The sequence below is a fragment of the Fistularia commersonii genome, chromosome 20 (genome assembly GCF_037954325.1).
Source record: "Fistularia commersonii isolate RoL2024-O1a breed Wild chromosome 20, RoL_Fcom_v1.0, whole genome shotgun sequence".
Classification (NCBI taxonomy): Eukaryota; Metazoa; Chordata; class Actinopteri; order Syngnathiformes; family Fistulariidae; genus Fistularia; species Fistularia commersonii.
In genome coordinates this window covers 11,899,610-11,927,179 of record NC_141303.1, presented here as the reverse complement: position 1 = coordinate 11,927,179, position 27,570 = coordinate 11,899,610, and the positions used below count along the sequence as shown (strand labels likewise).

The following is a 27,570-nucleotide window of genomic DNA, read 5'->3' as shown; positions in this document are numbered from 1 at the left end:
TTGTCACCAATATTATTGTGTATTTGTTTAAGTTTTAAAAGCTGGTAGTTTTACATGACTTACTTGAAAAATCTCAGCTTCTTTTAGTGTGGCTCTTACTTTGCATGGTCTTTGCGCACTTACATCATTTCCTGAAATATTTACGGTATTTAGAGGGAAACATTGCATATTTGTAGTCATGATGATTGATGTGAGGAGACAACTTGTATGATTCTCATTTAAAAAGTCATTGTTTTTATTGTTTTATACTCTGCTGCCCCTCCAGGTTCACAATAATAGCTGCGATGCACTCCTGGTGAGAAAATGTTGTTCGAACAATTGATCCTGATCCTGATCCTGATCAGCTGGACTGAGAATGACAGGGCTATTGAGGCTTCTCTCAAGAACACTAAGAATAAACCTCAGCCATGTGTTCACATTTTATTGAAGTAACAGTTTTTTTTCACCAAGTTAATTTTACAAGGTTAATCGTAGATTCTCAGTCATTCAAGACATAATATTAATCGATGAATCTTATCATAGCAAATGGTTTTGATTGACTTATCTCTTTCATGATGCTTTGTGATTTTTTTTTTATACAATGGCAAATAAAATAAAATCGCAACAAAAGCTGTGTGAAGACTCTGTTTTTATGGAATAATGTTCAAATATCACAGCAGTCAGTTTGATTCGACAATCTTCTTCTTTTCCTTTAGGCTTTTTCCTTCAGAGTTTGCCACAGCGAATCATGCCCATCATACCCTTTTCTCAGTATCCACTCCTCTCACACAAACTTACTTTTTGTCTTCTTTCATTACAACCACAAATCTTCCTTTAGACCTCCTGCCTGGCAAGTCCAACCTCAGTGTCTTTCTGGCAATATATTCACTATCCCAACTCTGTACATGACCAAGCCATCTCCAATAACATAAAATAAAAAATATGAATATAAAAAAATAAAATAAAACAAAATGAAATCAATATATTCCTAAAATAAAAAAATATATATTCAAATAACCCGCGATGACTTCCGGGATGGTCTCTGTGGGGTCACGTGACGAGCACACTTCCTATGACGCAGCGTCGCTGATGAAAACAAACGCCATCCGGACTGCACCAACGCTCCCCGTCGCTGCTTTTGCCAGTAACAACGAAGAAAATTGCAACATCTGAACGTTTTACAAGGTATTTAAAAGACGAAGTTCATCCAGGAATTTGGCTGCTTGTACCGCTACCTGTCGATAAAAGATAAGATATGCCCCTTTAAACTTACTTGTTTTCTGGTTTACGTTTTTTTGGGTGACCTGGTCTTTTAAAGCGCTGTTTGTTATGTTAAACCGTATAACCGCTGTGTTGTCATCAACATACCACTGTACACAAAGCACCTTGCTGCAACATAAGCGACAGTAACAAATTGTTTTCTGTATACGTCATGGAGAGTGTTTGTCAAGAATAATCGCAGGATGAGGTCTTCATTTTGTCTAATGTATCTTATCACGCAGAATACTCAAAAGAACTATATTGCCACTCACTAGAGTCTTAACAAATATTAAGCGCGGCCATTTGCTTTATAACAGTGACATTGCTAAAAGGAGTAGTATTATCAGAGCCCTGGAAATGTATCAAACCTACCAGACTGAAGATCCAGCGATTTAGAAACCTGAAATTTATAGATTTAATTGCACTAATTTAATTGCACAAAAATCATTTTTTTATGTAAAAAGTGACCCCATTTTTATTTTACAGTGAAATTCATCAAAAGGATAGGTATCATAAAGAATCAGTATGGGGAGAGCTTTCCGAGTTAGTCTAGAAGTCACCTCATCTTATCAGCTTTCATTTATCTGACAGCCCTTCCACAGGCCTAACCTCCCTAACGTAGAGCAACATGGGCCGGATCTTCTTGGATCACATTGGTGGCACTCGTCTCTTCTCCTGCGCCAACTGTGACACCATTCTGACCAACAGAGCTGAGCTCATTTCCACACGCTTCACCGGAGCCACCGGCCGAGCCTTCCTTTTCAACAAGGTAGCCTTACCGAACCTTCCACCTGCACTCTTGTAGTTGCTCTATCTAAATCTGAGTGATACCTTTCACTTGCAAGCAAATTCTAAAATAAATTGTTGTTTTTTATAATCTCCTTCTTTTGGCTTTTCCTTTCAGGTGTCGCCACAGTGAATCAACACTCTCCATCTAACCTTATTCTCTGTATCCTCCTCTCTCACACCAACTACTTTCATATCCTCTCTCAGTACGTCCATTAATCTTCTCTTTGGTCTTCCTCGAGACCTCCTGCCTGGCAGCTCCAATTCCAGCATCGCCTACCAATATATTCACTATCCCTCCTCTGTACATGACCCAACCATCTCAGTCTGGCTTCTCTGACCTTCTCTCCAAAACGTCTAACATGTTGTAATTATTTAATAACTGTCCCTTATTATGTGACAGAAGAACATTTCTTCTTTCATTGTTCATTGTCTAAGCTGTTAACTCACTGTTAATTTGTGTTGTGTAATTTTCCATCTTTTACCATACACTGATAAAAAAGATTCACATTATTGTTACATCAATATTGTTTTTATGAAATGCTGTCTAACATTTTACATGTACCCAACACAACAAAAAGCCCATAATGTGTCTCATTTGAGAAGCTCTAAACTGTAACCCGGATTGTTCTCCCCTCCTCCCACAGGTTGTGAATTTGCAGCACAGTGAGGTGCAAGACAGAGTTATGCTGACTGGGAGGCACATGGTGCGGGATGTCAGCTGCAAGAACTGCAACAGCAAACTGGGCTGGATGTACGAGTTTGCAACCGAAGAAAGTCAGCGCTACAAAGAGGGCCGTGTTATCCTAGAGAGGGCGCTAGTGAGAGAGAGTGAGGGCTTTGAGCATGTGCCCTCTGACAACTCATGAGGTCACAGTAGTTACTGCTGCTCAGTCCATGCTGGTAAAGCTTTTTCGACAACAGCAGTGCAAGGACATTTGTGATCAGAATTACACCAAACAATATCACAGTTTGTGAGAGGTTCAGACAAGAAGTGAGTCAAGGATTTCTCCTTAGGAACACCATTGCTTCTCTATCCCGTATCGCCTGCTTTCTCACAGTGTGTGTTGACAGGCAGCAATGTTCTGAGATGTGTGGGTGCACTGATATTTTGCCTGCTGTCACAGGAAGGAGGCCTTCTGCTGCTCTGCAAGAACATCAGTCTGATAAACTCATAGTTAGAGGACTGGTCTGGTTTTATTTGGCGAAAAGAGGAACGTGTTTGCTTTAAGAGGAGCATCCTGCAATGCATCCCTTTTTCAAGAAAATGATCATTGCACTGCTGGACATGACGTTATGTATTTGCGATACTTTAAATACAAGCTTTCACAGTTTGTTGTTGAGTATAAAAGAACATAAGTAAAGTTTATTGATGTTTTAAGTATAAATAAAACTAACATTAATGTTCATAATTATTATAATAACAACACTTTTATCCATTGCTCTTTAATTGTGAGATCTGGAAATGTTTTACTGTAAAGTTGTGGAAGTCATTTGTTGTCACTTGCATCTCAGCATTTCAAACATTATTTGCATTTCCAATTGCTATTTATTTTTTTAAAGCTATATCATTTTATTCTAATTGATAAATTCAACAACTTCTTGTGATTGAGAAAGACTGATATTTCAAATAAACATTTCCTTCTGCAACAAATAAACAACTGCAGACATTTTTTTTTACCCTATGAGAATATTGATATGTAAACATGAGTCATGTGACTTGACAGAATCATAAAAGACATGCAACGTGGCTTGAATTTTAACAACTATTAAATACATTTACATTGATACCTCTAACTCAGTCATATCTACATGACAGCATCTTTCAGCCAGGAAGATATCGGGCGGCATCCTACTTTCACATGGTGTTTCAACCTTGAATCACAACACCCTCCAGTTTTTAGATTGGCAGTGATGGCCAATCACTTCCCATCTCCTCCTGGCCCGCAGCTCAAATCCCTCTTACTCCGGAGCCAATAAGAACAACTTTATTTATCTAGAAGGAAATTGTTGTGCCAGAGTTTCAAGTAAAACATAACAATAACAATACGGACAGCTACCTTTCTCTCCTTTACTGCTTTTTCCAGAGCTGTGAGCGTCCTCCACACAGACTGTGCTGGAAGCCCACTACATCTGACCTCAAACAGTTTGAGTACAGCAGCATGCTTGGGATTGTTCCTAAAGACCACAGGCTTTTTTGTATGATTTTAGACATAAATTAAATAATTCCTTATTTTAATGGCCAGAGATTGAACTGGGGGCACTTCAAACTTTATCCTTCCCTTTTTGACCATCCCTATATAAATATTATAGCAACCCCAGGAAAGAAGCTATAGGCCAGGGGTGGTCAAACTACAGCCCGCGGGCCACAACCAGCCCTTTGGTCTTTTTAATCTGGCCCGCCGAAGATTGGTACAGAATTCATACTGGATGTGAATGATTGAATGATTGGATCAATGAATATGGGAGCTCAAACGGGAGATTATTTCATTTTTGGCACTGCTTGAGGATTTTCCTGAGCTGAATCCACACGGATTGGCTTTGTGATTTAGCCTTTACTGTGGACGTACAGACACACATGAATGAGCTGGACGTGAAGCTAACAGGGAAAAAACAGTTTGTGCATGAAACACAAGCAAACGTCAGACAATGTTCAGACAAATGTCAGACGAGTGTAATATGTACTGTAATCAAACATGTTTTTTTCATATGTATCGCATCTAGTGCTGACCCGGCCCGTCTGTCAAACTTTAAAAGTCATTGCAGCCCACCCCTGCTACATGCTGTCAATCTGTCAGTCTCAAACCCTTTGCTGATCCCTTAGAACTGCAGGTTTGTCACATAGGATGCAGTCCGGTGATCGGTGGATAGAGGCGGGGGGGAGAGGGTAGATGGGGGTGGGAGAGAGAGGGTTTGAAAGGTAGAATGATTTTTTTTTTGTTTTGTTTATTTTTTTGAAAGGTAGAATGAGTGATGTGGAGCGTGGAGTCTAGTACCGTTGTATCGAGAGAAGTTGTTGGAAACATTGAGAATAAAGTTTACAAAATGGTGGAATAAAATGGTGGGCAAACTTTTTGGCTCAGGGGTCGCATTGGCTTTTAAAATTTTACAGACGGGCCAGGTCACCACAATATACAACGCATATGAACAATAAGAAGCATTTGTTAACAGTACATATCAGACTCGTCTGACATTTGCTTTGAAAAAATAATATTGGTTTTGAAAGCTCTTACATTTGGCTCTACATGGTTTTTCCCTTTTGGCTTCACGTCCAGCTCATTCATGTGTGTCAGTATGTCCACAGTAAAGGCTAAATCACAAAGCCAGTCTGTGTCATTCAGCTCAGGAAAAGTGTTCTCAAGTAGCTCCAAAAATGAAATAATCTCCTGTTTGAGCTCCTACATTCGTTGATCCAATGCCCAAGCCCCATCGCTTTATTCAATAAAGCAACGACATCTACAGTGAAAGCCAAGTTGCAGACGCCTTCATTGAAAGGTTACAAAATGTGGATGTCATATTTGATATATTTCAGACATATATACGTTAAATCGTTTTCAATTATTTTTAGATGTTCATACTCTGATTATTTTTGCAATGTGGTCACAAATAAAATAAGAAAATAGGTAGGCAGCCAATACACACACAGTCTGTAATTTATAGTTCCTGTCTCATCATTTCAACATTGGAATTTCTTTCCGAGCAAGAAGCGAGGTTTTATCACATCTTACCTTTTCAGAAAATAAAAAGGAAACATCCTTTCGGCGTTATTTCATCGGGGCTTCTCCGATGCAAAAAGCAACTCACCTTAAGGCCTGGATCTCGCTCTGCATGCTGGGACATGTAGGAAACATGATAATTGACGAACGCAGCCTTCTTTGATGTGGTACGGGTCGTAGGATAATCCCCACAAGAGCTCACCGTTCCCCTCTGTCGGTGTTAATGGCAACCGACGTGAGCAGGACATCAAATTTCCTTGAAACTCGGACGGACATAAACCAGAGAAACAATGGCCGGCGGTGAGTTCTGCCATTTATTTGTATTTTTTTGCTAGCCTGCTAATCATGCTAGCTGCGGGAGCCGCTAGCGTACACGGTGTTTAGCAAAGACACAAAACGAAATAGAGTTAAGTTAAAAAGCTCCCTTCCATGCCAGTTATCTTCACTGACAGCAGTTTTAATTTGTCTGTAGATGTATTATTACGATATTACTGGTGCCCTTGTGTCGAATGAACCTCGACCACTAACGATCGCTAACCTGCTTTCATTAATTATTAGTAACCGTTAGATACTTGAAGTAATTAGTATCCCTTCTCCCTCCCAGAGAACGTGAGTGTGATCTTCAAGCTGTACTGTCTGACTGTGATGACACTGGTAGCAGCTGCCTACACGGTGGCCCTGCGCTACACAAGGACCATCCCCACCGGAGACTTGTACTTCTCCACCACGGCTGTTTGCATCACCGAGGTCATCAAACTCATACTCAGCATGGGGATGCTGGCTAAGTAATTGTTTCCACTAAGTTTTTGTGTGTGTGTGGGTGTGTGATTCCCCATATCGCCTTGTCAAGCTTACACCCCTTCCTCAGGCTGAGATGATCATTATTCTAATTTATTGCCTGCAACCCACGCAACACAAGGTAATGTAGCTGTGTGAAGCCTATACAGTGACTCATGGCGTTGCAGAACTACAGCAAGTGTTACTGTAGTACAAGCGCAAGTACAACTTCAGATATACTGAAAAGTAATCTGGTCCCATATGTGAGGTAGGAAGGGGCGAAAAGATCAGTTTACGATGATGCCTGTATCTGACTGCACTCTGACGCTGAAGGAAACTGTCCCCACTAAGAGCAATGCCCGTGTTCCTTTCACAGTTGATAGCCCTTTTTTATTTCCATAGTGATGTAATAATACTTCCCTGTGCCACGTGTACCACAGAAGGTGAAATACTGAATTTATACAAACCGCCGGTGCATACATCATAAGGAGAAGTTGAGACACCTGTTGGGCATGTTCCACAGAGTTCTCCTGCTGTTTTTAATGCAGATGTTTAGAGACATTTACACTGGGTTATATAAAGCAGTCACTGACCCTGTGAAATTGTATTAAACAATGAATTTTTCACAGTAATGCTTAATTTCCTACCTTTCCTCTATGGGGATTAATGAAGTATTAGCTTAGCTTATCTCATTAGTCTTCTTTGGTATCTCCCTCCTCTCCCAGAGAAACAGGAAGCCCCAGCAGACTAAAGAACACCATCACAGAACATGTATTCTGCAGCCCCAAAGAACTGCTGAAACTGAGTGTGCCCTCAGTCGTGTATGCCATTCAGAATAACATGGCCTTCATTGCCTTGAGCAACCTTGATGCAGCTGTTTACCAGGTAGGAAGCTGAATATTTGACTAAGGAGCAACAGAGGGGCGTATTATGTTTGTCGCATGTGAAATGGAACACGTAACTGCTCAAAAGAAAAAGCAGAGAATGACAAAGTACCATCCGTGATCCAAGCTAATATTAGTTTCTCTATTGATAAGTCTAAAAAGGACAAAGACTGTTTCCTGAATAAAATAAGTGTCAGGTTTGTAATGACAGCACAAAGCACAGTTGGAAGTGAACATAAAAAGGAATGACTGGAAACATTATGGTTGATGGGGGAATTGGCACAGGGAGTAACTTTTTTGAAGTTAGTTGGTGTGAGAGAAGAGGGTTCAGAGAATAGGGTTAGATGGAGGAGGTTGATTCGCTGTGGCAAGCCCTGAAGGGAAAAGCCCAAAGGAAAAGAGGAGTAATATTTAGTACTCCAGCGAAAATAAGGCTACTCACTGTTACTTGTGTACTGGTGTTTCTTTTCTGCTCACCCATTGTGATCCAAGGGTGAAGAGCAACAGTATCATTGTTGAAGCAGTGTTGAAGTTGATAGGATATAGGAGCAGCTGTAGATGGTAGTAAGCTTTGTCAAAGTCAGGCCATAGATGTTTATCTGGTGTACTTTTTCTTTCTTTATACATAAAGTGGTAAGACATCACCCTTGTTAGCCTCAGAATCACTACCAGCTCCAGACGCAATATTCCTGTTTAGAAAAGGGGAAAATGAGCAGTTTTCCTTCAAACTGAACATCCCTAGTTCGATTCCCGTACCCCTCCTAGCCTCCCAAAGTGTTTTTTTCTGCAGTTCTCATTGAACTGGAGGGTAAGTTCCATATCAGTGTTAAAACAAAACAGTTTAGTCATGCACTTTTGGTAGACAAGGGTAGGTTTGTTTGTGCAAAGCCAAAGATGTCAGATCCATATTAAATGATTCAAACCTATTTTTTTGACATGACATCTGCTTCTGGTATAGGTAACTTATCAACTGAAGATCCCCTGCACGGCATTGTGCACTGTCTTGATGCTGAACCGGTCTCTCAGCCGGCTGCAGTGGTTCTCTGTTTTCATGCTCTGTGGGGGAGTCACTCTTGTACAGTGGAAGCCCGCTGAGGCCACGAAAGTTCAGGTACGGTTCGAGAAGGTAATTTTCTTTGAATAATTGCCCCCATGCTGTGTTTTTACAACATCGAAGTCTTTTGTTTTTTCAGATTGAGCAAAACCCTTTTGTCGGGTTTGTTGCAATTGCCATTGCTGTTCTTTGCTCTGGATTTGCAGGTAAAGCTTTTGTAGCTTGCATTTGTTAATATCACTAGTTCTGAGTGAATTAATAGTACAGCATGCCAAATCCATCCTTTTAAACCAACAGTGCCCTTAGGCTGGACCTGAGCTTATTGTACTAATGCCTTCATTAAGTTATTAAATGTAATGAGACTTTCTCGTCTCCCTGCCACCTTTGTGAAATTGTTAAACGATAATTTGTAGATGGCAGATTTAATTACAGTAATAATCAAGTGTTTTATAATGTAATAGGATTCAGCATCTTATTATTTTGTGATTTCCTTGAAGGCGTGTACTTTGAGAAGGTGCTGAAGAGCTCCGACACTTCCCTCTGGGTGAGGAACATCCAGATGTACTTGTCTGGCATAGTGGTGACTCTATTCGGTGTTTTTTTGACCGATGGGGAGCAGGTCCTTGAGAAAGGTTTCTTCTTTGGGTACACACCCTTGGTTGCCTTTGTTGTATGTAAGTAAAATTAAGCCTGGAGTTTTTGTTCTGTTGGATTCCACCTCCTGTTCTTGAATTTTTGGATGACATCTTGTGTTTGTGTGTGCGTCACCAGTCCTGGCAAGTGTTGGAGGTTTGTACACGTCTGTGGTGGTGAAGTACACGGACAACATTATGAAGGGTTTCTCAGCTGCAGCAGCCATTGTCCTTTCAACTGTAGCCTCCATTATGTTGTTTGGATTACATTTAAGTAAGTACTGTACTGATTTGCTGCTTGTATTGTCACCAATATCTGACGTCAAGTTGACTGTGCCAATATGACTTTTGACTTGTAAGGCAGTTGTGTATTAATGTTATCAGATCTAATGGTCTTGTGTAGTGCAGGAAAAGTTTCAAGAAAGTTTATTATAGCTTGCCATCATACCTAAAAGTAGACTGGTTGTAGTGGGTGGGGGGATACCACCACCACCTTCTGACCACACCTTGTTTCCAATATTGTCAAAATTGAACCTTGAGACATATTACATCTAAGCTGCTTGGCCATTTGGCTCACCCCCATTGAAATCAGGGACAGCACTCTAAATCTAGCTTTAAAATTTTACTTAATAGTGATATTAACTGACCAAACCACCTCAATAATTTTACCTCCCTTGTTAGAAGAATAAGTCGTTAGTCTTTGACATGTATTTGCTTAACTTAATCTTCCATTCCTCCTCTCACCCTGTCCTTTCCCAAACAGCGATCACATTTACCTCTGGAGCTCTACTTGTATGTGTGTCCATCTACCTGTATGGGCTCCCCAAGCAAGATACTACAAAACTCAGCAGGCAAGACACAGACAAGGAACCCAAACAGAAACAGATGACCGTGTGAGCCAGTGTGGGAGAAGAGCCTGCTTGAGCAGGCTGTGTGCTGCTCATTTGTGGCTACCAACAAGTCCCTGGATTGGGGAGGATTTTAGAGCCCAATTTCTTATTATTCAAATGAACACTTAAGATTGTTGGCTCTCATTGCAGTTAATGGCCTTGATGAAAACTCATGTTCTTCTTAATGTAAGTGGACTGGTGACAGAACCATTAAAATGAGTTGTTTTGAAGAAATCGGACATCTTCTGAGGATGTTTTAAACTGTTCCAAACTAAATGCATTACCAGCAAACCGTGAAGTCTTCGGACTTATCTGCAGATAGACCTGGGATATTGTTGCCTTTATTTACACGCCTTGTTTCTGTACAGTTTTAAAAGCAAGTACAAGGCATCTGGTCACTGAAGTCACCTCTTATAACAGAGTTTGACAGAAAACTGTTTTGACTTGTTTGGATTCTTTTGAATTAATCTCAGATCCCTTTGAAACACCTGGAAAGCAGCAACTGTGTCCTTGCCAAAAAACTCAGAGGGGAACTTCTTTGGTCAAACCAAACCTGTGTAGGAGATGCCTGATATTAAATTATTTCCCTGCCAACACTTCATTAAACCACAAGGAGTGCATGTGTATCCTGCGATACCATTTTTTTGTGATACGATCGATATTTGATCTGAGCCATAGAGGTGCACCTCACTGGACCTGCTGAACCACAGACAGTTGAATAGCTGTAAGCAGCTCAAGTCACGCAAGTGTGAACGATAAAACATGGATGGATTTTAGATTTATAAATGCTAACACCTGAACACAGCTTTCAGTGAGCTGACTAGATGTAACTTTCCAAGTTTAAGTCTGTTCGATATGTGGTCAGAGCTCTGGTCTTCCTAGCAATAAGTTCTAGAAATCTGGGTGTGGTCAGCAAAGCGGCGATCCAAAGGTAGTTGTTACTAGGCAATTTTTCCTTGACAGCAGGAAGTAGACCCACACTGGGACCAACAAATTTAGAGATTCTTGACTGCCCTCTTTATAATGTGATTTATTACAAAGTACAGCTGATCTTTCCAAAGCTGGTTGGATGATTTACATTATTTGTCACTATTAAAAACGTATTTCTCAGCTACCTTTTTGACTGAACAATTATTTGGTTATGTTATATTAGTAAGGTTGTGTATTGGATGTTTAACTTTGAAATTTTGCAAATCAAGAATTTGGCCAGGATGCATTCATGATTGAAAATACTTTCAACTGTGTATCTTATGTCTTGCATTTTGTTGGGGAAAATATTTTAGGTATTCATATAATTTAGATGTAAATTATTTAGAAGAAAAAAAATACATAAAAAGACTTAACGTGATTCTACTCAAAATTGCTGTTTTGTCTGCATTAATTGTTGTGGCCTATCAAACAAAAGCTACCATAAAAATAGATTTTTTTTTTTTAAGTTTCAACTTGTCTTTCCACAACTCTGTTGCACAGCGACACATCAGAACAGAATAACCAGGAAGAACAGAAGGTCTTCATTTCACAATTTCTGATTCTGTTGTGAGACCATCTGTAAACAAATGCATTGATCTGATGAAGGCCTGTGGTGGAAACATTCTTCCAGTTATTTACCCTCATTCATGGCAGAGTATCAGATAAAGAGAAACCATCACTGCAGGGCATCCTGACAGTGAACATAAACCATGTGACCAGAGATCTTACAGTGAAACTGAAGCCACAGTGATAATCCTCCGTACCACTGAATGTCATTTCTCGAGGGAACTTGGTCATTCACAAATAAAACCAATTTCTCTTTATATTAAAAACAATTTGCAGCAGTTTCGTTTTAATGACCATAAAATTGTTCAAGTAACCAGACTTCACATCTTCTCAACAGGTGTGATGCCAAGGATCCGCATCCCGTCGGCCAGAACTGAGCGGGTGCTGTTAAACAGTCTTAGCCTCACCTATTTGAAGTTAGAGGATATAATGTTTCATTAATACACGACAAACTTTTCTCTTTTTACCGAACTACTCATTTAAAATAGTGAATCATTTTCAGACAGACGTTGAAATCATCTAGTAAATTACAGGAATTAAAGAGTAAAGAACTCAATATCTGAACAATGCAGGCTGATTGCCCAAATATGGCTTTATATGGTTTTCCTCCACCCTTTATCAAAAGTTGGGTTGCAGGGGCAGCAGCCAGAGCAGTGAGGCCCAGACCTCCCTCTCCCCAGCCACATGATGGCCCCAAGGCGTCCCCAGGCCAGCCAAGAGACAGTCTCTCCAGTGTGCCCTGGGTCTTCCTCGTGGCCTCCCAGATGGAATGCCTCCCCTGGGAGATGTCAAGGAGGCATCCTGACAAGATGCCCGAGCCATCTTATCTGACTCCTCTATGCAGAGGAGCGGTGACTCTATACCGAGCTCCTTCTGGATGACCGAACTTCTCACCAACTCTCTAAGGGACAGTCTGGCCACCCTGCAGAGAAAACTAATTTCGCCTGCTTGTATCTGCAGTCTCATTCTTTCGGTCACGACCCACAGCTCTTGACCATAAGTAGAACATAGGAACTTAGATCAGCCGGTAAATTGAGAGCTCTGCCTTCTGGTTCAGCTCCCTGTTCACCATGACAGACTGGTACAGAGTCCACATCACTGCAGATGCTGCACCAATCCACCCTTCAATCTTGCTCCATCCTTCCCTCAAATATGATCAAGACCTCGGGATACTTTAACTCCACCACTTGGGGCAGGGCCTCTTCCCCGAACCGGGGTGGGCACTTCACCCATTTCTGGTTGAGCACCATGGTCTTGGATTTTGAGGTGCTGATCCTCATCCTGGCAGCTTCCCATTCAGCTGCTCCTGAGAGAGCAGTAGATTATGGACTGATTAAACCAGTAGAACCACATCATCTGCAAAAAGCAGAGACTCGTGGCCACCAAACCAGATCTCCTCCACGCCCTGGCTGTGCCTAGAAATTCTGTCCATAAAAGTTATAAACAGAATCGATGGCAAAGGTCAGCACCGGCAGAATCCAACGCTCACCGGAAACGGGTCCAATGCGGACCAAGCTCCGACGCCATAATACAGGGACTGAATGGCCCGTATAACGTAGCTCAGTATCCCATATTCCCGGAGCTCATCCCACAGGATTTACTGCGGGACATGGTCGAATGCCTTCTCCAGATCCACAAAACACATGTAGACTGGTAGGGCAAACTCCCATGCCCCCTCGAGGGCCCTGCTGAGGGTATAGAGCTGGCTCACTGTTCCATGACCAGGACGAAAACCACATCGCTCCTCCTGGATCTGAGGTTCAATGACCGGTTGGACCCTCCTCTCCAGTACCGCTGAATAGACCTTACCGAGGCTGAAGAGTGTGATCCCCCTGTAGGTGGAGCACACCCTCCTTTTTAAAAAGGGGGATCACCAGCCCACTCTGCCAATTCAGCGGCACTGTCGCCTGAGGAACCCAGGGCAGACCTCCTCCGCCCCCGGGGCCCCACTATTGAAGAGCTTTTTGACTGCCTCAGCAATTTCAGTCCCAGTAAAAAGTGTTTCCGTTCCCCTGGCTCTGCTTCTTCATTGGAAGGCATTTCGGTGGGATTGAGGAGGTCTCTGAAGAATTACGGCCACTGATCTACAATATCTCGAGTTGAGAGGTCAGCAGCACTCTGCTCCCACTGTACACAGTGTTGATGGAGCACTGCTTCCCTCTTCTGAGCCACCGGATGATGGACCAGAATCACTTTGACACCCATCGGAAATTGTTCTCCATGGTTACTCGAACTCCCCCCATGCCCAAGTTTTTGTCTCAGAGACCACTGAAGCTGCATGCCGGCTGGCCTGCCGGTATCTGTCAGCTGCTTCCAGAGCCCCACTGGCCAGCTAGGCCTGATAGGACTCCTTCTTCAGTGTGACGGCATTCCTCACCGCTGGGGTCCACCAGCGGGTTCGAGGATTGCCATCCCAACAGGAGCTGACCACACATTTATGCTTAAACATGGTGTTTGTTAGGGGCAATCTGTGACAAGCACAGATGTCCAATAAAACAGCTTGGGTTCAGATCAGGGGGGCCATTCCTCCCAATCACGCCCTTCCAAGTTGCATTGTCATTGCCCACATGAGCGTTGAAGTCTGCAAGAAGAGCAAGGGAGTCCCCGGTAGGAGCGCTATCTAGGGACCCCAAGAAGGGTGGGTGAACTAGACTGTTGTTCTGCTGTTGGGTGCATTACCACAATCAACAGTCAGAACCTGTCCACCACGTTAAGGCGGAGGGAGACTACCCTCTTGTCCACCGGGTTGAACCCCAACATACAGGCACCAACTCGTTGGGGAATCAATATGCCCACACCTTCCCGGTGGGCACCGGGGAAACTCCAGAGTAAAAAAAAAAAAAGTCCAGCCCCTCTTGAGAGGCCTGGTTACAGACTCCATGCTTTGTGTCAAGGTTAGCATGATTATATCTAGTCTAAATCTCTCAGCCTCACGCATCAGTTTGGGCTCCTTCCCCACCACAGAAGTGACATTCTGTGTCCCGAGAGCCAGCTTCTGCAGCCCAGGGCCGGACTGCCAAGGTCTCCCGCTCTGGCCACCGCCTGACTCACACTGCACCCGACACCCGACATAAAGCCCCTGACAACATATCTCCCAGGATCGCAAACCCCTCCACCATGCTAAGGTGGCAACTCAAGGATGGACTTTCCCACTCAACTGGTAAAAGGCTGAAATCTGTATCTTTTTGTAACATATTGTCAATTCATTTCATCTGCAATTATTTAGAGTAAATAAATCATAAAAAGGACTGCTTTAAGCCCTCAGTTTGACATTAAATGTATTGAGATTGGCAATGGAACAGCCAAACATGTTAATAAAAAAGTGATTCTCCTACTTTATTTCAACTGTTAAATCCTAAAACAAATTTGACTTACAAAAATGAAAAATCAACAGCTGTGATTCTATGGGAAAGTTTTTTTAAAACCTTTGTAGTTCTATTTGTTATTGTAATGTTGGCATTTTAATAGATGAGGAAAAGAACTAAAAAAAACAAAATAAAATAAAATATAATCACAGAAGCCTGACAGACCAGAACTAAGAAAACAGCCTTGAGGTGGAACCATTCAAATACTGAAGCTACTTTTGCTTTTGCACTGATCTGTGAACAAAACCTGTTTTTGGAGAGTTGGATATATCTTAGGCCAAAAGTGGTGCATAAAACATTCGTAGTTTGGTGATTGACATTGATTTTCCAGAACTATCAAGACCTGCAGCATCATTTATGATCAATAAATATGAGCGAGTTTTGTTCTACTATCAGACCTAGTCAGGGAGAACCTAAGGCAATAAGTACTGATTTCACAGTGGAGACATACTGGATGCTTACAGGCTTGATAATTACTTAGTAATTGTAAGGACTTACTAGTTGTAACAAGTAGTTTCTAGAGTTTACAAATGTGTCTTCACAGCTTTGGTGAAACTGACCAAGCTGAAGCTTGAGGCTTCAGTATTGGACAAAAGAAGGGGAAAAGGCAACAAAGACACCAAATTCGAGGGGAGAGGGCGGCCTTCAAAGTGAACGACTGCATGTTGAGGGAGGTCTGAATATGTTTCAAAATTGAAGACATAATGTGAGGCTGCCCATCTGATCAATCTACAATTTTAGACGAGGGGTTTGTTATCAACATGGGAACTGTCTTAAATAGATACTGTAAGCATTTTTGACATCTTTTCTATCGCATTGTGAAAAAGACAATTTCAAAGGTAATTGTTAATAATAATGTAAGGCATTATAATTAATCAATTGTTGAATAGTTGCAGACTGTTTATGATATGGATTATCACTGAAGAACTCACTGTAAATAGTTTGACGAACACTCACACTCTGGTGCATTTTAAACACAAACAATGAGAGGGGTCTGTCCTTCTCACCTGTGCAACATCCTGTGGGCTACCTTTCACTTGCAGCTCCCTGTGTGCTGAGCCAATCAGGTGGCTGGAAGACACACAATTAATAGCTTAACTGTGCACACAGATAAACACTGGTGCACAGTGATGGCAGGTAAATATTGAAAGATACTTCCACCGTGTTTGACTGTTCCCGTTCTTTACCTTAGTTTCAATAAAAAGTTGAGGAGATGTTTGGGCTGCAGATCCCTTGCTGACTGGTACAAAACTTCGTCATAGCTGGTGACAGAGAAGATAGACAACCGTGTGACCAGGCGTGGTGGGTGTGACCAGTTTTCATCACACCGTGTGTGCTTGTAGACAGGGGTAGTTTATTTACCGAAGGAGGTGCTGCAGAATACGAACACTTGTCTGTTCCAGTAGAAGTGACGGAATCACCGTGGCTGCCTTAAGAATGCCAGTCCTCTCTATTAAACTGCAGGAAAAGTGAAATGTAAATATTAGCTTGTCACACAAACAATTACAAATACACTTCACATTTTCTCTTTTATGCTGCTTTGGATTTTTGGATATTTGACTTCAATACATATTTTATTACCTTTTATTCACCTTAATTTATTGTTGAATTATTTTTTTTACACAATAGGAGCGATTTCTATGGCCGCCTCTCTTCAATGTCAAGAAAACAATAAAGAGACACAACCAAAACTCCAGAAAGACAATAGGTACTCAGAAGTTTCTATTTTGTCATCTTATCTAGCAGCTGCCAAGCTCCAACCTGCAAAGGCGAGCATGTGTGTACTGGAGAAAAACGCCGGTGTCGCCCTGAGCCTGTAGTATTCTGTCCCAGTTGAACCTGTAGTCTGACTGCAGCGGACCTTTGAAATCCTGGAACCCTCAGCAAAACACAAGATTGAATAAAATTACATGTTCAGTATGACATACAGTTTGTTTACATTTCTGTCAATGAATATAACCAACAGTCAATACCAGATTGCAATTCTTTTAATATTTGTACCCTTTAAAGGCCAGTCCCTGTATTGGATGTAACTTATTAAAAAAAATATAAAGTCAAGTTCATATCTTCAAAGTTAAGTGGTTGTCCTGCAGTCTTTTTTACATCATTAACTTTAAAAATATATGGATTTTCTGTGTAAGAATTAAAGTAGCACAAAAAAGTATACACATATTTATACTCTTTTCCTCTTGTTGGTTTGATCTTAACCATTAAGTATACTGATCATAAGCACATAAATACTCCTTTTTAAAAGGTACCAATGTCCTACTGCATTTAGTGAACACAACAAGGAGTTTAACCGAACGGAAATGCATATTTGTCCAACATAAAGAGCCTTGTTATTTATTTACCTGAACTATTAATGCACTGATTCCCACTTTTTCTGCCGTGTCCTCTGGGTTGTCAAGTTCCTTTGTCGCTGCAAGATTAGAGATAAATGTTGTTGACATCTTGTAACATTAATGACAGGAGTTTGAAATGGGTCGTTACCAGTTTCTTTTTAACTACACAGTCAATAAGACAGCAGGGGCTTTTCACAATTAGGACCATGGGCCATTCAGGCAAAAACATTTGGTACTACTTTTTCTTGTCAGTTTTCCTTTGGAGAAGGTTTAGAAAATAGCTTCAAAGAGTTTTTAAAACATCCTATGTTGCCCCATTAAGGTGAATTTAGTGGGAGTGATTTAACGCACAGACCCTTTAGTTAGCTGGAAGAACAGCGCCTCCTCCTGTCAGGATATGCAATCAGACAATTCTATGTCATGCAGAGTGCATAAAAGCATTAAACGCAATGCAGAGAACGTTAAAAGACGACAGCAGCTCAGTAGTGTGTGCAATAGCATCATTACGTCATTGTAATAGCATGAGATTGTGTTACTGTGATAACACATCCAGGCAGTCAGTGAGCCATAACATTTACTTTTTGACTGGCTCATGTTGTGCAGGATCCTGGACCGGGCCTCATCCAGCACATCCTCTAGAAACACCACCTCACCACTCCGGGTCTTCATGCCCTGTACTAGGCCGAAGGGGACGTGCTGACACCTGCAATGGCATTCCGGTTAAGACTTTAGGAGGCAGAGGAGGCCACTCCCAGAGCAACTTTTCTCATGGTTACCTGGACTGTTTCTCGCCTTACCTGCTGGCCCAAGGATATCCCATAATGTCCAGGATCTGGAACAACTGTTCAAAGTGGTTTGCTTGACTTTTGGCTGTCTGAGAGAGAAACAGGCCAAACCGCAAAAGCGGAGAAATTAATGACCGTTAGTACTGGTTCTGTCTTCTCTTGTGTTATTTTATCTTTCTGCTCCTGTTAGATGATAAACCACCACTTCAAACTCTATTACCCTATTTGTAATTCAGTATTCTAAAATAAACTGTTGGGGATAAAGAACCCTGACTGAAAAAATCCCTTTTAATCAGTACGCTTTTATTGAACGGTGCATGTGATTTGTGAAAAGGTCAGAAATACCATATTATATATAAAATTTTTACTTTGAGTTAGTTTTTTTCTTGAATCAATTTGACCCTTTAACCTAGTGACCTATTTAAAAATAACACATTGAAAGAAAACCACAGATTGACATGAAAATGAAAACATGGTATTATGCATTGTGTCTATACAGTATTATTTGTCCATACATATTCTTATCACTGGTTTCAAATTTATCAACTATTTCATTTTATAATTGCATCCTTTCTGTATTTGTACGATCAGAACATGGATTAAAAATAAAGGACAAAAAAACGTATGACTATTGAAACCAGCCATCCTGGCAAAAGTAATAAAAGAGCACAAACAACAATTCAGGGTTTGTGACTTGTCATTGCTATATGTGAATCATAAAGTGACACCCTGAGAAGAGCAATGGGAGCTTGTCCGCACGAATGTTCTTACCACATAAATCATCTCATCAAAATGGTACTTGTCCCATCGGTCAATGGCGGCAGCGATATCTCTGAAATAAACAAATTGTCAAAATGAACAGAAATTCAGTGTCCACAACGAACATTTAAGTGTTTCAGTACATGTTGTGTGTGCTGAACTTTCAAAAAGGACATAAGATTTGAAGGCGTGAATGGTTCTGCTCTCCAGACTGTTGTGAACACTTGTTTTTTTCATGATTTCTGCCAGAGGCAGATCTTTCAATTCCACTTCTTCTCTTCACCTGGTGATGTAGAGAGTCGTGCCGTCGCTCCTTAGCAATGCACAGATGCTGCTCAGGTCCCTAGCCGGGGAGAGGTCCACCACACCGATCCTCTTCCTACAAACACAGTCTTTGTTCATTCTGGTCCATTAAGGTTCTCAATCAAGAGACTTTATCTAGAAACTATGACAGTCATTTCTTAATTCTTTGATTTAACTCAAAACAGAACATTGAAAGCTTTACCAGTTAAACGGGCAAAAATTTGATTAAACAATCAAACAAAATGAGCCCTGATGAATGGATTCTATTATCCACTGTCCTTTTCATACACCTATTACTGGAAGACAAACAGACCAAGGAGGACATAATTCTAAATCCAAATACAGTCTTTGGTGGTATGAATAAAAAAAATTATGGACGGTCAGACAACATTTCGTCCTATACGCCATGTTGCTAGAAAATGTGGCCAAACATTTAAATAGCCAGTTTAACAATTATCACCTTTTCCAAAATTGCCAGTTACGCATGGTAAACCATTAGTAACCAACTGGGTGTAGTTAAATGATCTGCCCTCCTCTTAAAACACACAGCAAATGTCTTTACATACTCAGTGGTTTTCAGCAGGCCTTTGCTCTGCAGCTGCTGCACCACAGTCTGGGCCTGGGCCTGATGCAAGGACTCCCCTGAGTAAATATCAAAGTGGACCCCCAGCCGCTGACAGTGAAATACAGGGAAGAAACCTCAAAATGCAACTTGTATGTATACAGTAAAGCATTAACCTCTGTGAACAGTCACACCTTATGATTTCAAACTCTTGGTAACTGCGTCCCACTGTCTTACCTTGTAAAGCTGCTGATACTCATTGACTGTGATTTCTCTGAACTGTTGCCATAACGACATGGCCTGCTTCTCATGCTGCTCCAGCTGTCTAAAGAAGTCTCCAGCAGCCCGCTTTATGTCCTCATTGTGCTCTGCTTCTTTATTCGCATGCACATAAACCTGCAGGACACAAACTGCTTAAATGTGTATTGTACAATCAAATACTCTCCTATGTATTGAGTTTTATGCAGTCTAACTCAGGAAAAAGGATCCACAATGAGGGACAAAGGCAGCAGGAGTTTTTTTTTTTTCCATTACTACCCAAAGGAAGCTGGAATGACTGCAAGAAAATTTCTTTTATTCACACACACTTCCGAATTCCCCAAAATATGATACTCCACTTCTCACCAATCACTCTTGCTGTGTAAACATACAAGTTTACCTCGAACAAATGCTGTAATGGATTTTGTTTCAGTTTCTCCTGACATCCGAATTGACTGAACCCAGCACCCAGCAAGCCTGTTATTCAAAAAGAACAAGAAAAGACTGGATTTTCAGAAACCAGCAACGAATGAGGATAAAAAAAACATTACTTCCAGTCTTGTGAGTTCAGTCAGTTCAGTTCTGAACTGAAGAAGCCTATTGTATGAGGGGTGAAACATCTTCAAGTGAAGAAATTTTAAGTACAAATGCCATGACCAGGAGATCTCCAATTCACCATGACCTGGGTGACTAAGAAACTCCATAGCCATTATATCCAATCAACACTCACCAAACTGCATGCCCCAGTCTCCAAGGTAGTTCATGCGAATGACTCTGTTCCCTAGCGACTGCTTAAGGTTTGCAATGAAGTTACCTGCAGAAAGAAATGAAGCTTCCTGGTAATCATTATAACAACTGCCCCTCATAATGCATAACCTTTACCTCAGCATAAACTCACCAATAATTGTAGATCGTAAGTGTCCTGCATGGAACTTTTTGGCAATATTTGGAGAGCTGTGACATATACAGAGAATCATTAACCCTCTATGATTTTAGAGAACCTTTAAATTAAGTTTTTCTACCTGAATTCTACCAACGTCGTTCCCTTTTTCAGAGTATTGAGGAGCTCACTATTTAGCTCCAATTTGTCATCTTCACCAGTTCCAAAGGACTCTAGCGTTTTCTAGAACAGATTAAAACAGGCACGTGACTATCGTCCTTGAAGTGATCAAGACTGCGTTTAAATCACCAGGCAGTTAAAAAAAAAAAAACAACAAACCTGGACAAGGAGTGTGCGATTAACCCTGAAATTGATCACTGCCGGTCCAGCCGATATATCCTCTACAACACTGTCAGGTTTCAGCTGAAAAAAACAACTCTCTATTTAGTCCCTATGGAAAATTTTGTATACATTTAAGTTTCCAGGGTAAAAGGAATTTATCCTTTATTATACCCCATAGGGAAATTCATTCTCTGCGATTAACCCATCATGGATGAACCATGAGCAGCATGCATGCCGTCGACCAGCACCAGGGGAGCAGTTAGGGGTTCAGTATCTTGCTCAACAACACACTAGGAAGAATCTTCGACTCAAAAGATGATCGCTCTACTGGAGCATTAGTTTATGGTTTTGAAAATAAATGAATAACATAAATTATAAATAGAGGCTTTATAAGAAGCAAGATCATTTTCAGCAGATGACATAAAGTAAAAATTAGATATGTGGGATCCCCATGGGGTCACACGATTTCTGTGTGGCGTTTGCGTGTTGCCTGTGTGGCTTTCCTCCGGGTTTTCCGGTTTTCCTCCCACAGTCCAAAAACATGCTGTTAATTGGGGAAACAATTGGGAAAATTGCCCCAAATGACTGTCAATATATGTGGCCCTGCCCTAGCAATGACTTGTTCCAGCATTCCCTAAGACCCTAAGTGCAGGATAAGCGGCAGAGGATGGGTGAATGGATCCCCACTGACCAGACCTGAGAAGCCAAGTCCACTGTCTGCTGCTGGATGTCCCCACTGGATGGCAATATCCCACTGGCTCGTAACCAGCTGACAGACAGTCTGAAGTCAGGGGTCAGCCTGAGGAGAGGACAGGTGAATGGAGCTTTGAGAAAATGGCAGAAACGCTGGCAGTTTCGGTACAGATAAAGATTGAATGTGAGACACTTAACTGTTTCTGAAAAACTGGGACAGCAGACAAGACTGGTAAAAAGACATCGTCAGGCTGCTGCAGTGTCCTGCCCAGCTTGAAAACAAACAAAAAAAAAATCACAATATTTTGAAAATACGGTACTGAAACAGATAAGTAATTCAATTACAGCTGCGTTTATCATTCAGCCTGACACAGGTACGCCTCTCATGCTCGAGGTCAAAACATGCTCAAAAGTTAGCATTAGCAGGGTCAGCGTTTGTAAAAAAAAAAAAAAAAAGAAACGTATCATATTTACCTTTGCTGCTATTGTTCTTCTAAAGAAGCAAGACATATTTCCGAGCGGAGAAAAAAATAATATTATTATAAATGTGTTCACACTACGACATTTTTAACCAAGGCGGTCATGTAGACGCTATTCTTCCGCTTCAAAAACGTCACTACCGCCAACTCGTCAAATCACAAGCTTTGGTTTGTCGTCGTCATCAAACACGGGGAGGTGTGTTCGGTTATTCTCTCTTTCACTCCCGACAGAAGCCGACGCTTCACTTGGAAAGAAAATAATATATTGGTGCTTTGGATTTGCTGTGAACTTTCTCGGTCTTGTTGTTTTTGGAACACAATTTTGTTTGGAATCGACGTTTTGTATCTACACATTTCTGAAAATAGCGGATATAATGTTCGAGTCCAAATCTATCAGATAAGAAGGCTTTAAATTGGCTCTTATAAGCCGGCAAAATAATATCTATTTATTACAACATAAAAATCTGGAAGATAAGCAGCTCATGTGTATGTTAATTTTTGGTGATGTAAAAGTTGTGCTATTTGACACAACATGTTACAAACATTAGATATTCTATTAGCATAGTAGTGAGAGCACTGTTGTCTGCGTGGGTTTCCTCCAGGTTTTCCGGTTTTCTCCCTCAGTCCAAAATCAGCAGGTTAATTGGGAACAAACATAAGAACATTGCCTGTTATCTGCAAATGACAGCGAACGGATGCGGTCTGTGAATGTGACCATGCGATAAACTGGCGACCTGTCCAGGGTGTACCCTGCCTCTCGTACGATGGCAGCTGGGCATGTCTGCATCCCCCGCGACCCTAAGCAGGATAAGCGGTAGACAATGGATGGATGGGTAATAATGTACATTAGTACCTTCTCGTTAAGTTTTTGTGGGCTGGGACCAAAACAACTTCTCATGCCTTTTGCCGTTTTGTCTCATAAAATAAACAAAAAAAAACTTTCTAACAATCTAATCATTAACTCAATATAAATCAAGACGTTTGTGTAAACACTTTTATTTGTTTTTTTTCTCCCTCTGATCCCCTGTATTTTATACAGCAAATAAAATCGTGAATTTTGATACAATGAACAAAAGTCAAGCAGAGATTAAAAAAATACAGTGTATACAAATATCAGTAATTGCCAGTAGAGTTTAAAAGACTGCAAAAATAAAAAGTCCTGTTCCTGGAGTCCAGTCAAAAGGCTGCCTTTTCATGTCCACTTGTCAATGTTCAATCCCTTTTTCAAAATTTACATTTAACACAACTAACATCTGCATGAAATGGCTAAATTGACAAAAAAGAGAGAAATCAAAAGGCAGAGTATGGTGGCAGTCAGGCTTTATGAAGGCATCAGGACAAAGCAAAATAAATATTGGCATGTCAGGAAAGAGGCCACTGGTCATCACATAGTCCTTACACATGATGGCAGCAGGAGGCTCTCCTAAACCTGGCTGCCACTGACGGAGGCCTGAGGCAGCGAGTCCACTTAGAGGCGATATGACCCAGCTAGGAGAATCCAGCTAGACAGACGAAGTCCTTGGAGTAGGTTGCAGCAAATAGTATTCCCATATTAGAAAAACACTCAAGAAACATCTGTGAATGCAAAACAGGAACACATGTAAACAACACATTTCTGCATTAATATTTACCTAAAATGGAATATTTGTGTCTGTGTGTGTGTGTAATGGATTTAAGTTGAAAATATATTTTATGTCGTTAATGTTGACCATTTTCCCCTGAGTGGAAGAGGAAAAAGTAATGTTTTTTTTAAATAACTGACTCGGTTCATCAAAACATTAATGAAAGAGTAAGGTTTTGACTTCACAGAAATTAACATTTTTACTTGAGTAAGGCATTTATGTATTAATTATTCATTTATAAGTAATTCTCCAGTCATCTTATAAAAGCTCAGAGTAGATTAAGGGATCAAATATTCGAATCAGTACTGACAGAAATGTGCCATGATTTGACTAGAACACTGCTTTACATGCTGTCTCCAACTGAAATCTTTTTTTTATTCTTGTTAAAAAAAGGTGATTTAATGAACATAGATGCAGAGAAAATGTAAATGTACTCACAGCTGGCAGGTTGCTCCCCAAATCGTCGCATCAGCTGATCATGTGTGAACTTGACAAAGGCATCGTACTGCTCTGTTTGAGGGATACAGTAGAACTGAGTGTGGGTCTCCAATTCGACGAAGAACAACAAAAGTTAAACAAGATAAACAAAAGATACCTGCAAGCTTTGTGGTCAGTATTTCATCATACTCCTCACGAATTTTGTCCTCCCGCTCTTTTAGTAGTCTTTCACAGATCATCCCAACTTGTCTGAGGGAGAATAGCGGCTGCTCTTTTCTGGTTGGAGAGGAAGCGCCTGATGATGTACCTGTAAGAAGAGTCATTTCTTACAATTATTGACAGCTTTTATTTTTGCTAATATTATTTCCAAGTTGAGGTTAGAAACTAAGCATATTATATCCTCCATGGACAACAAAACAAATTAAGAAACTAACCAAGTCATTTATGTCTTTGGCTTATATTTTCTTGGGTAATTAATGAAAGAGCAGTTTGGATCTGATGCACATTGCAATGCCATGAACCTGTCAGTCAGAACCCAAAATTTACAAACATGTCCCTCAACCTCCCTTATCTAAATCTCAGTGTAGCAAAATAACTACCCAGCTCTAAGTCTTAATTAGGAATCAACTCTTTTTGTAGCTGTTATGAGTAAGCCACTGCCTTAGTTTAACCTTAGATACTTTTGGTAATAACTTCCTGTCATTTGTAACCACAAGCATTAGTAATTTGCCACAGTGGTGACTGTGTGGTTTAGCCAGTCCTAATGATAATAATCATAATCAAACTCACAAGGCGACAAAAAGTGAGATTTTCTCAAACTACATTGTCAAGCTCTTTCGAATAGCCATTGTCCAAACTGTTGGTTGTGGCGTTTAAACATAGCAGTATATGCAATTCCAACGAGCATAATGCTAAACTAGCCAACTACATTGCTCATATTGGCTTCCTGCCACACCAAGCAGCAGAAACTTTTAAAAATAGTTTTAACTATAGTTACACCAGGGAAGTTGAAAACAGACAACAAATATCTTCGAAGATCAGCAGCAACATCTTTTGGATCAAAGTGCAAACACAAAAAGTTGGTCTGTAATAAGTTTTTCACAGACAGAAATGTCAGCGACAGTCCACTAACAGTAGTGGCTTCAAGCAGACTTAAATTATTGTGCAAATGAAAGAGAAGCTCCTTATTTGTGCAAGCAATACTTGCTATGTAAGTATCATTAAACAAGATGCTCCACATTCCACAAATTTGCAGAGGCAGAATTGATCACGCTGTGTCTCTGAATTATATTATCATAACATTGAAACTTCTAAGGTAATAACCATAATCATAGTCAGAATTTCAATTGCGATATTCAAACGCACAATCTTTGAAGTAGCTTTTACTGTAGTTCCAGCAAGACACTATATAATTAAAGGTTAAATGCATTAATTCACTGGGATTATTTAGACTCCATTTAAGTTCATCTGTATTGCAAAGGCTCCATTGAGGACAGTAGCTTTGGATTTGATGTGTACATATAATACATGTACAACATTACAGCTTGCGAAACATTAACTATGACCATTTTTAATGCATGCTCATTTATAGCTAAATTTGCCAATTGTCCGGGCAATCCTATCTTTTTCTGTAGATACACTGGGTATGAAAGGTTTGGGCCCATCTTGAGACCTGGTGGGCTTGCATGAACACACAATCTGCATGGTACCACCTCTGGCTCATTCTGAGACAGCAGTGAAAGTCCAGCGCTAAGTGAACCATGGTATTCCTACGAGACATTCACATGCCAAGTGTGAAGGGTATTGCCTCTAACTACCTGATAGTGCAGATCCACAGGGAATGTTCTGCAGATCCAGAGGGCAGCAACCTTCTGCCTGCTGGAATCCAGTGTCCAGGTGTCGTCGTTTCTGAAGTCGCTTATACTCTTGTTTTATATTGTGAAGTATTTGCTCTGTAATAAAAAAAAGTAATTTACCTAATAAATCTAAGATACTTCTTTCAACTTTCTTTACATATTTAGTCTGGAGAACTAAGTCCACACGTTATACTACTACCCGACATGTTAAACTAGATAATTATCCAGTTGTTACAAGTGCAACTACGGATGATTTTCGTCTTCCAGAGAGAAACAAGCACATGTAGACTAACTCTTCAAAGGAAATGTTCGACATGTTATTCTTCGAGAAACTAAACATAAAAATTATGTATTGACATTAATGTTGGTCTGAGGCTATTTAACGAGCCAATCCTACACGGGGAGGGGGTGCAAACGCTAATCTTAAGATTCAACATAATTGACTAACAGAGGATGATTTCTGTAGAATATAGTTACATTCTTACCGGTTGTGAGCCTGGACGACACTTCTCCAAATGGTGAGGGCTCCATGCGCAGATATTTCTGCGGTGAGGAAACTGGAGACATTATCGGAGCGCACCTCCTTCTTTTCGGAGAGGCCTGGTTCATTAAAGGGTCGAAATCCAGGGTCCTTTTAAGAGTTGCCCCACAAGCCATCGCACTGATATCTTCTCAGCAAACGAAAGAAAAATCTGCTCCTATTCCCCGTTCACCGGTAAACTCGCAGTCCGTATCCCGGTATGTGATGCTAATGCTAACTGACGTTATGTAGCTTGATCGAGCAGCAATTCCGGGATGAAAACAAATCAGCACTTTCTTCGTCTCCTTCTTCTTCTGCTGATAAATGTTGTTCGATTTCAGACAACGAAGGTGATATGAATCGAACAAGTCACAAGAATTAATCCTAGATGACGAAAGAAGTTAGATGATTGCAGATTTTTCCACACAGACCTAAGTCAAGTAACGGTCAACCGGTTACAGGCGTTACTTTACCTTTATTCTCCGAATCGGTCGGTTATGCGCATGCGCAATAAAGAACTCCTCAGTTGGAACTTGTAGTTTTTGCATTCGGATTTTCCTAAGGGCATCGCAAGCCAAAGTACTACATTTCCCGAAAGTTCTGTATTGTCCTGGTTTAAATCAGGTTTGTTCAGAAATCCATTCAAGTGAAAAGTTTCATTTTCGGCAAAACGTCTGACGTCTTGGGTTAAAACATGTTCAGTTTCATCTCCTGTAATGTGATCAGGCATTTAATTTATTTGTGTAAATGTCTTAAGATGCCCAAAAGATTTTATTTTTTTAGTATCGGCCTATTTTAACGCAGGGTGCCTCGGGTTTTTTGTTTGTTTTTAACACAAATAATAATATGAAC

General features: G+C 40.7%; 4 protein-coding genes across 5 annotated transcripts; 2 read left to right on the top strand and 2 right to left on the bottom strand.

Moving 5' to 3' along the window:
- Nucleotides 1-1,036: 1,036 nt before the first annotated feature.
- Nucleotides 1,037-3,683, top strand: LOC147222963 (protein yippee-like 5). Of its 2 annotated transcripts, none has more exons than XM_086166926.1 (3): nt 1,037-1,164; nt 1,831-2,008; nt 2,673-3,683. In XM_086166926.1, exons 2-3 carry the CDS (start codon nt 1,868-1,870, stop codon nt 2,892-2,894), a joined length of 363 nt encoding a protein of 120 aa, XP_086023052.1. In that variant the 5' UTR covers nt 1,037-1,164; nt 1,831-1,867; the 3' UTR covers nt 2,895-3,683. The 2 variants fall into 2 exon arrangements, with proteins under 2 accessions (XP_086023052.1, XP_086023053.1); XM_086166927.1 differs by having other exon boundaries at nt 1,042-1,164; nt 1,842-2,008.
- Nucleotides 3,684-5,857: 2,174 nt separating this feature from the next.
- Nucleotides 5,858-11,783, top strand: slc35a1 (solute carrier family 35 member A1). The gene is made up of 8 exons (XM_086166916.1): nt 5,858-6,041; nt 6,346-6,526; nt 7,244-7,403; nt 8,361-8,513; nt 8,596-8,662; nt 8,954-9,130; nt 9,228-9,362; nt 9,852-11,783. The coding sequence occupies exons 1-8, from the start codon at nt 6,032-6,034 to the stop codon at nt 9,983-9,985; spliced, it is 1,017 nt and encodes a 338-aa protein (XP_086023042.1). The 5' UTR covers nt 5,858-6,031; the 3' UTR covers nt 9,986-11,783.
- Nucleotides 11,784-22,405, bottom strand: rars2 (arginyl-tRNA synthetase 2, mitochondrial). Its single transcript, XM_086166915.1, has 20 exons — nt 22,278-22,405; nt 22,002-22,075; nt 21,807-21,909; nt 21,108-21,191; nt 20,911-21,011; nt 20,787-20,842; nt 20,619-20,702; nt 20,289-20,365; nt 19,868-20,026; nt 19,635-19,741; nt 19,049-19,144; nt 18,778-18,838; nt 18,019-18,095; nt 17,800-17,924; nt 17,231-17,298; nt 16,641-16,750; nt 16,242-16,337; nt 16,067-16,141; nt 15,887-15,950; nt 11,784-11,921 (listed from the first exon to the last, which is right to left on the bottom strand). The coding sequence occupies exons 1-20, from the start codon at nt 22,311-22,313 to the stop codon at nt 11,835-11,837; spliced, it is 1,740 nt and encodes a 579-aa protein (XP_086023041.1). The 5' UTR covers nt 22,314-22,405; the 3' UTR covers nt 11,784-11,834.
- An 853-nt stretch (nt 22,406-23,258) lies between these two features.
- Nucleotides 23,259-27,202, bottom strand: akirin2 (akirin 2). The gene is made up of 5 exons (XM_086166884.1): nt 26,684-27,202; nt 26,160-26,294; nt 24,500-24,649; nt 24,343-24,414; nt 23,259-23,857 (listed from the first exon to the last, which is right to left on the bottom strand). Exons 1-5 carry the CDS (start codon nt 26,853-26,855, stop codon nt 23,847-23,849), a joined length of 540 nt encoding a protein of 179 aa, XP_086023010.1. The 5' UTR covers nt 26,856-27,202; the 3' UTR covers nt 23,259-23,846.
- Nucleotides 27,203-27,570: the final 368 nt, after the last annotated feature.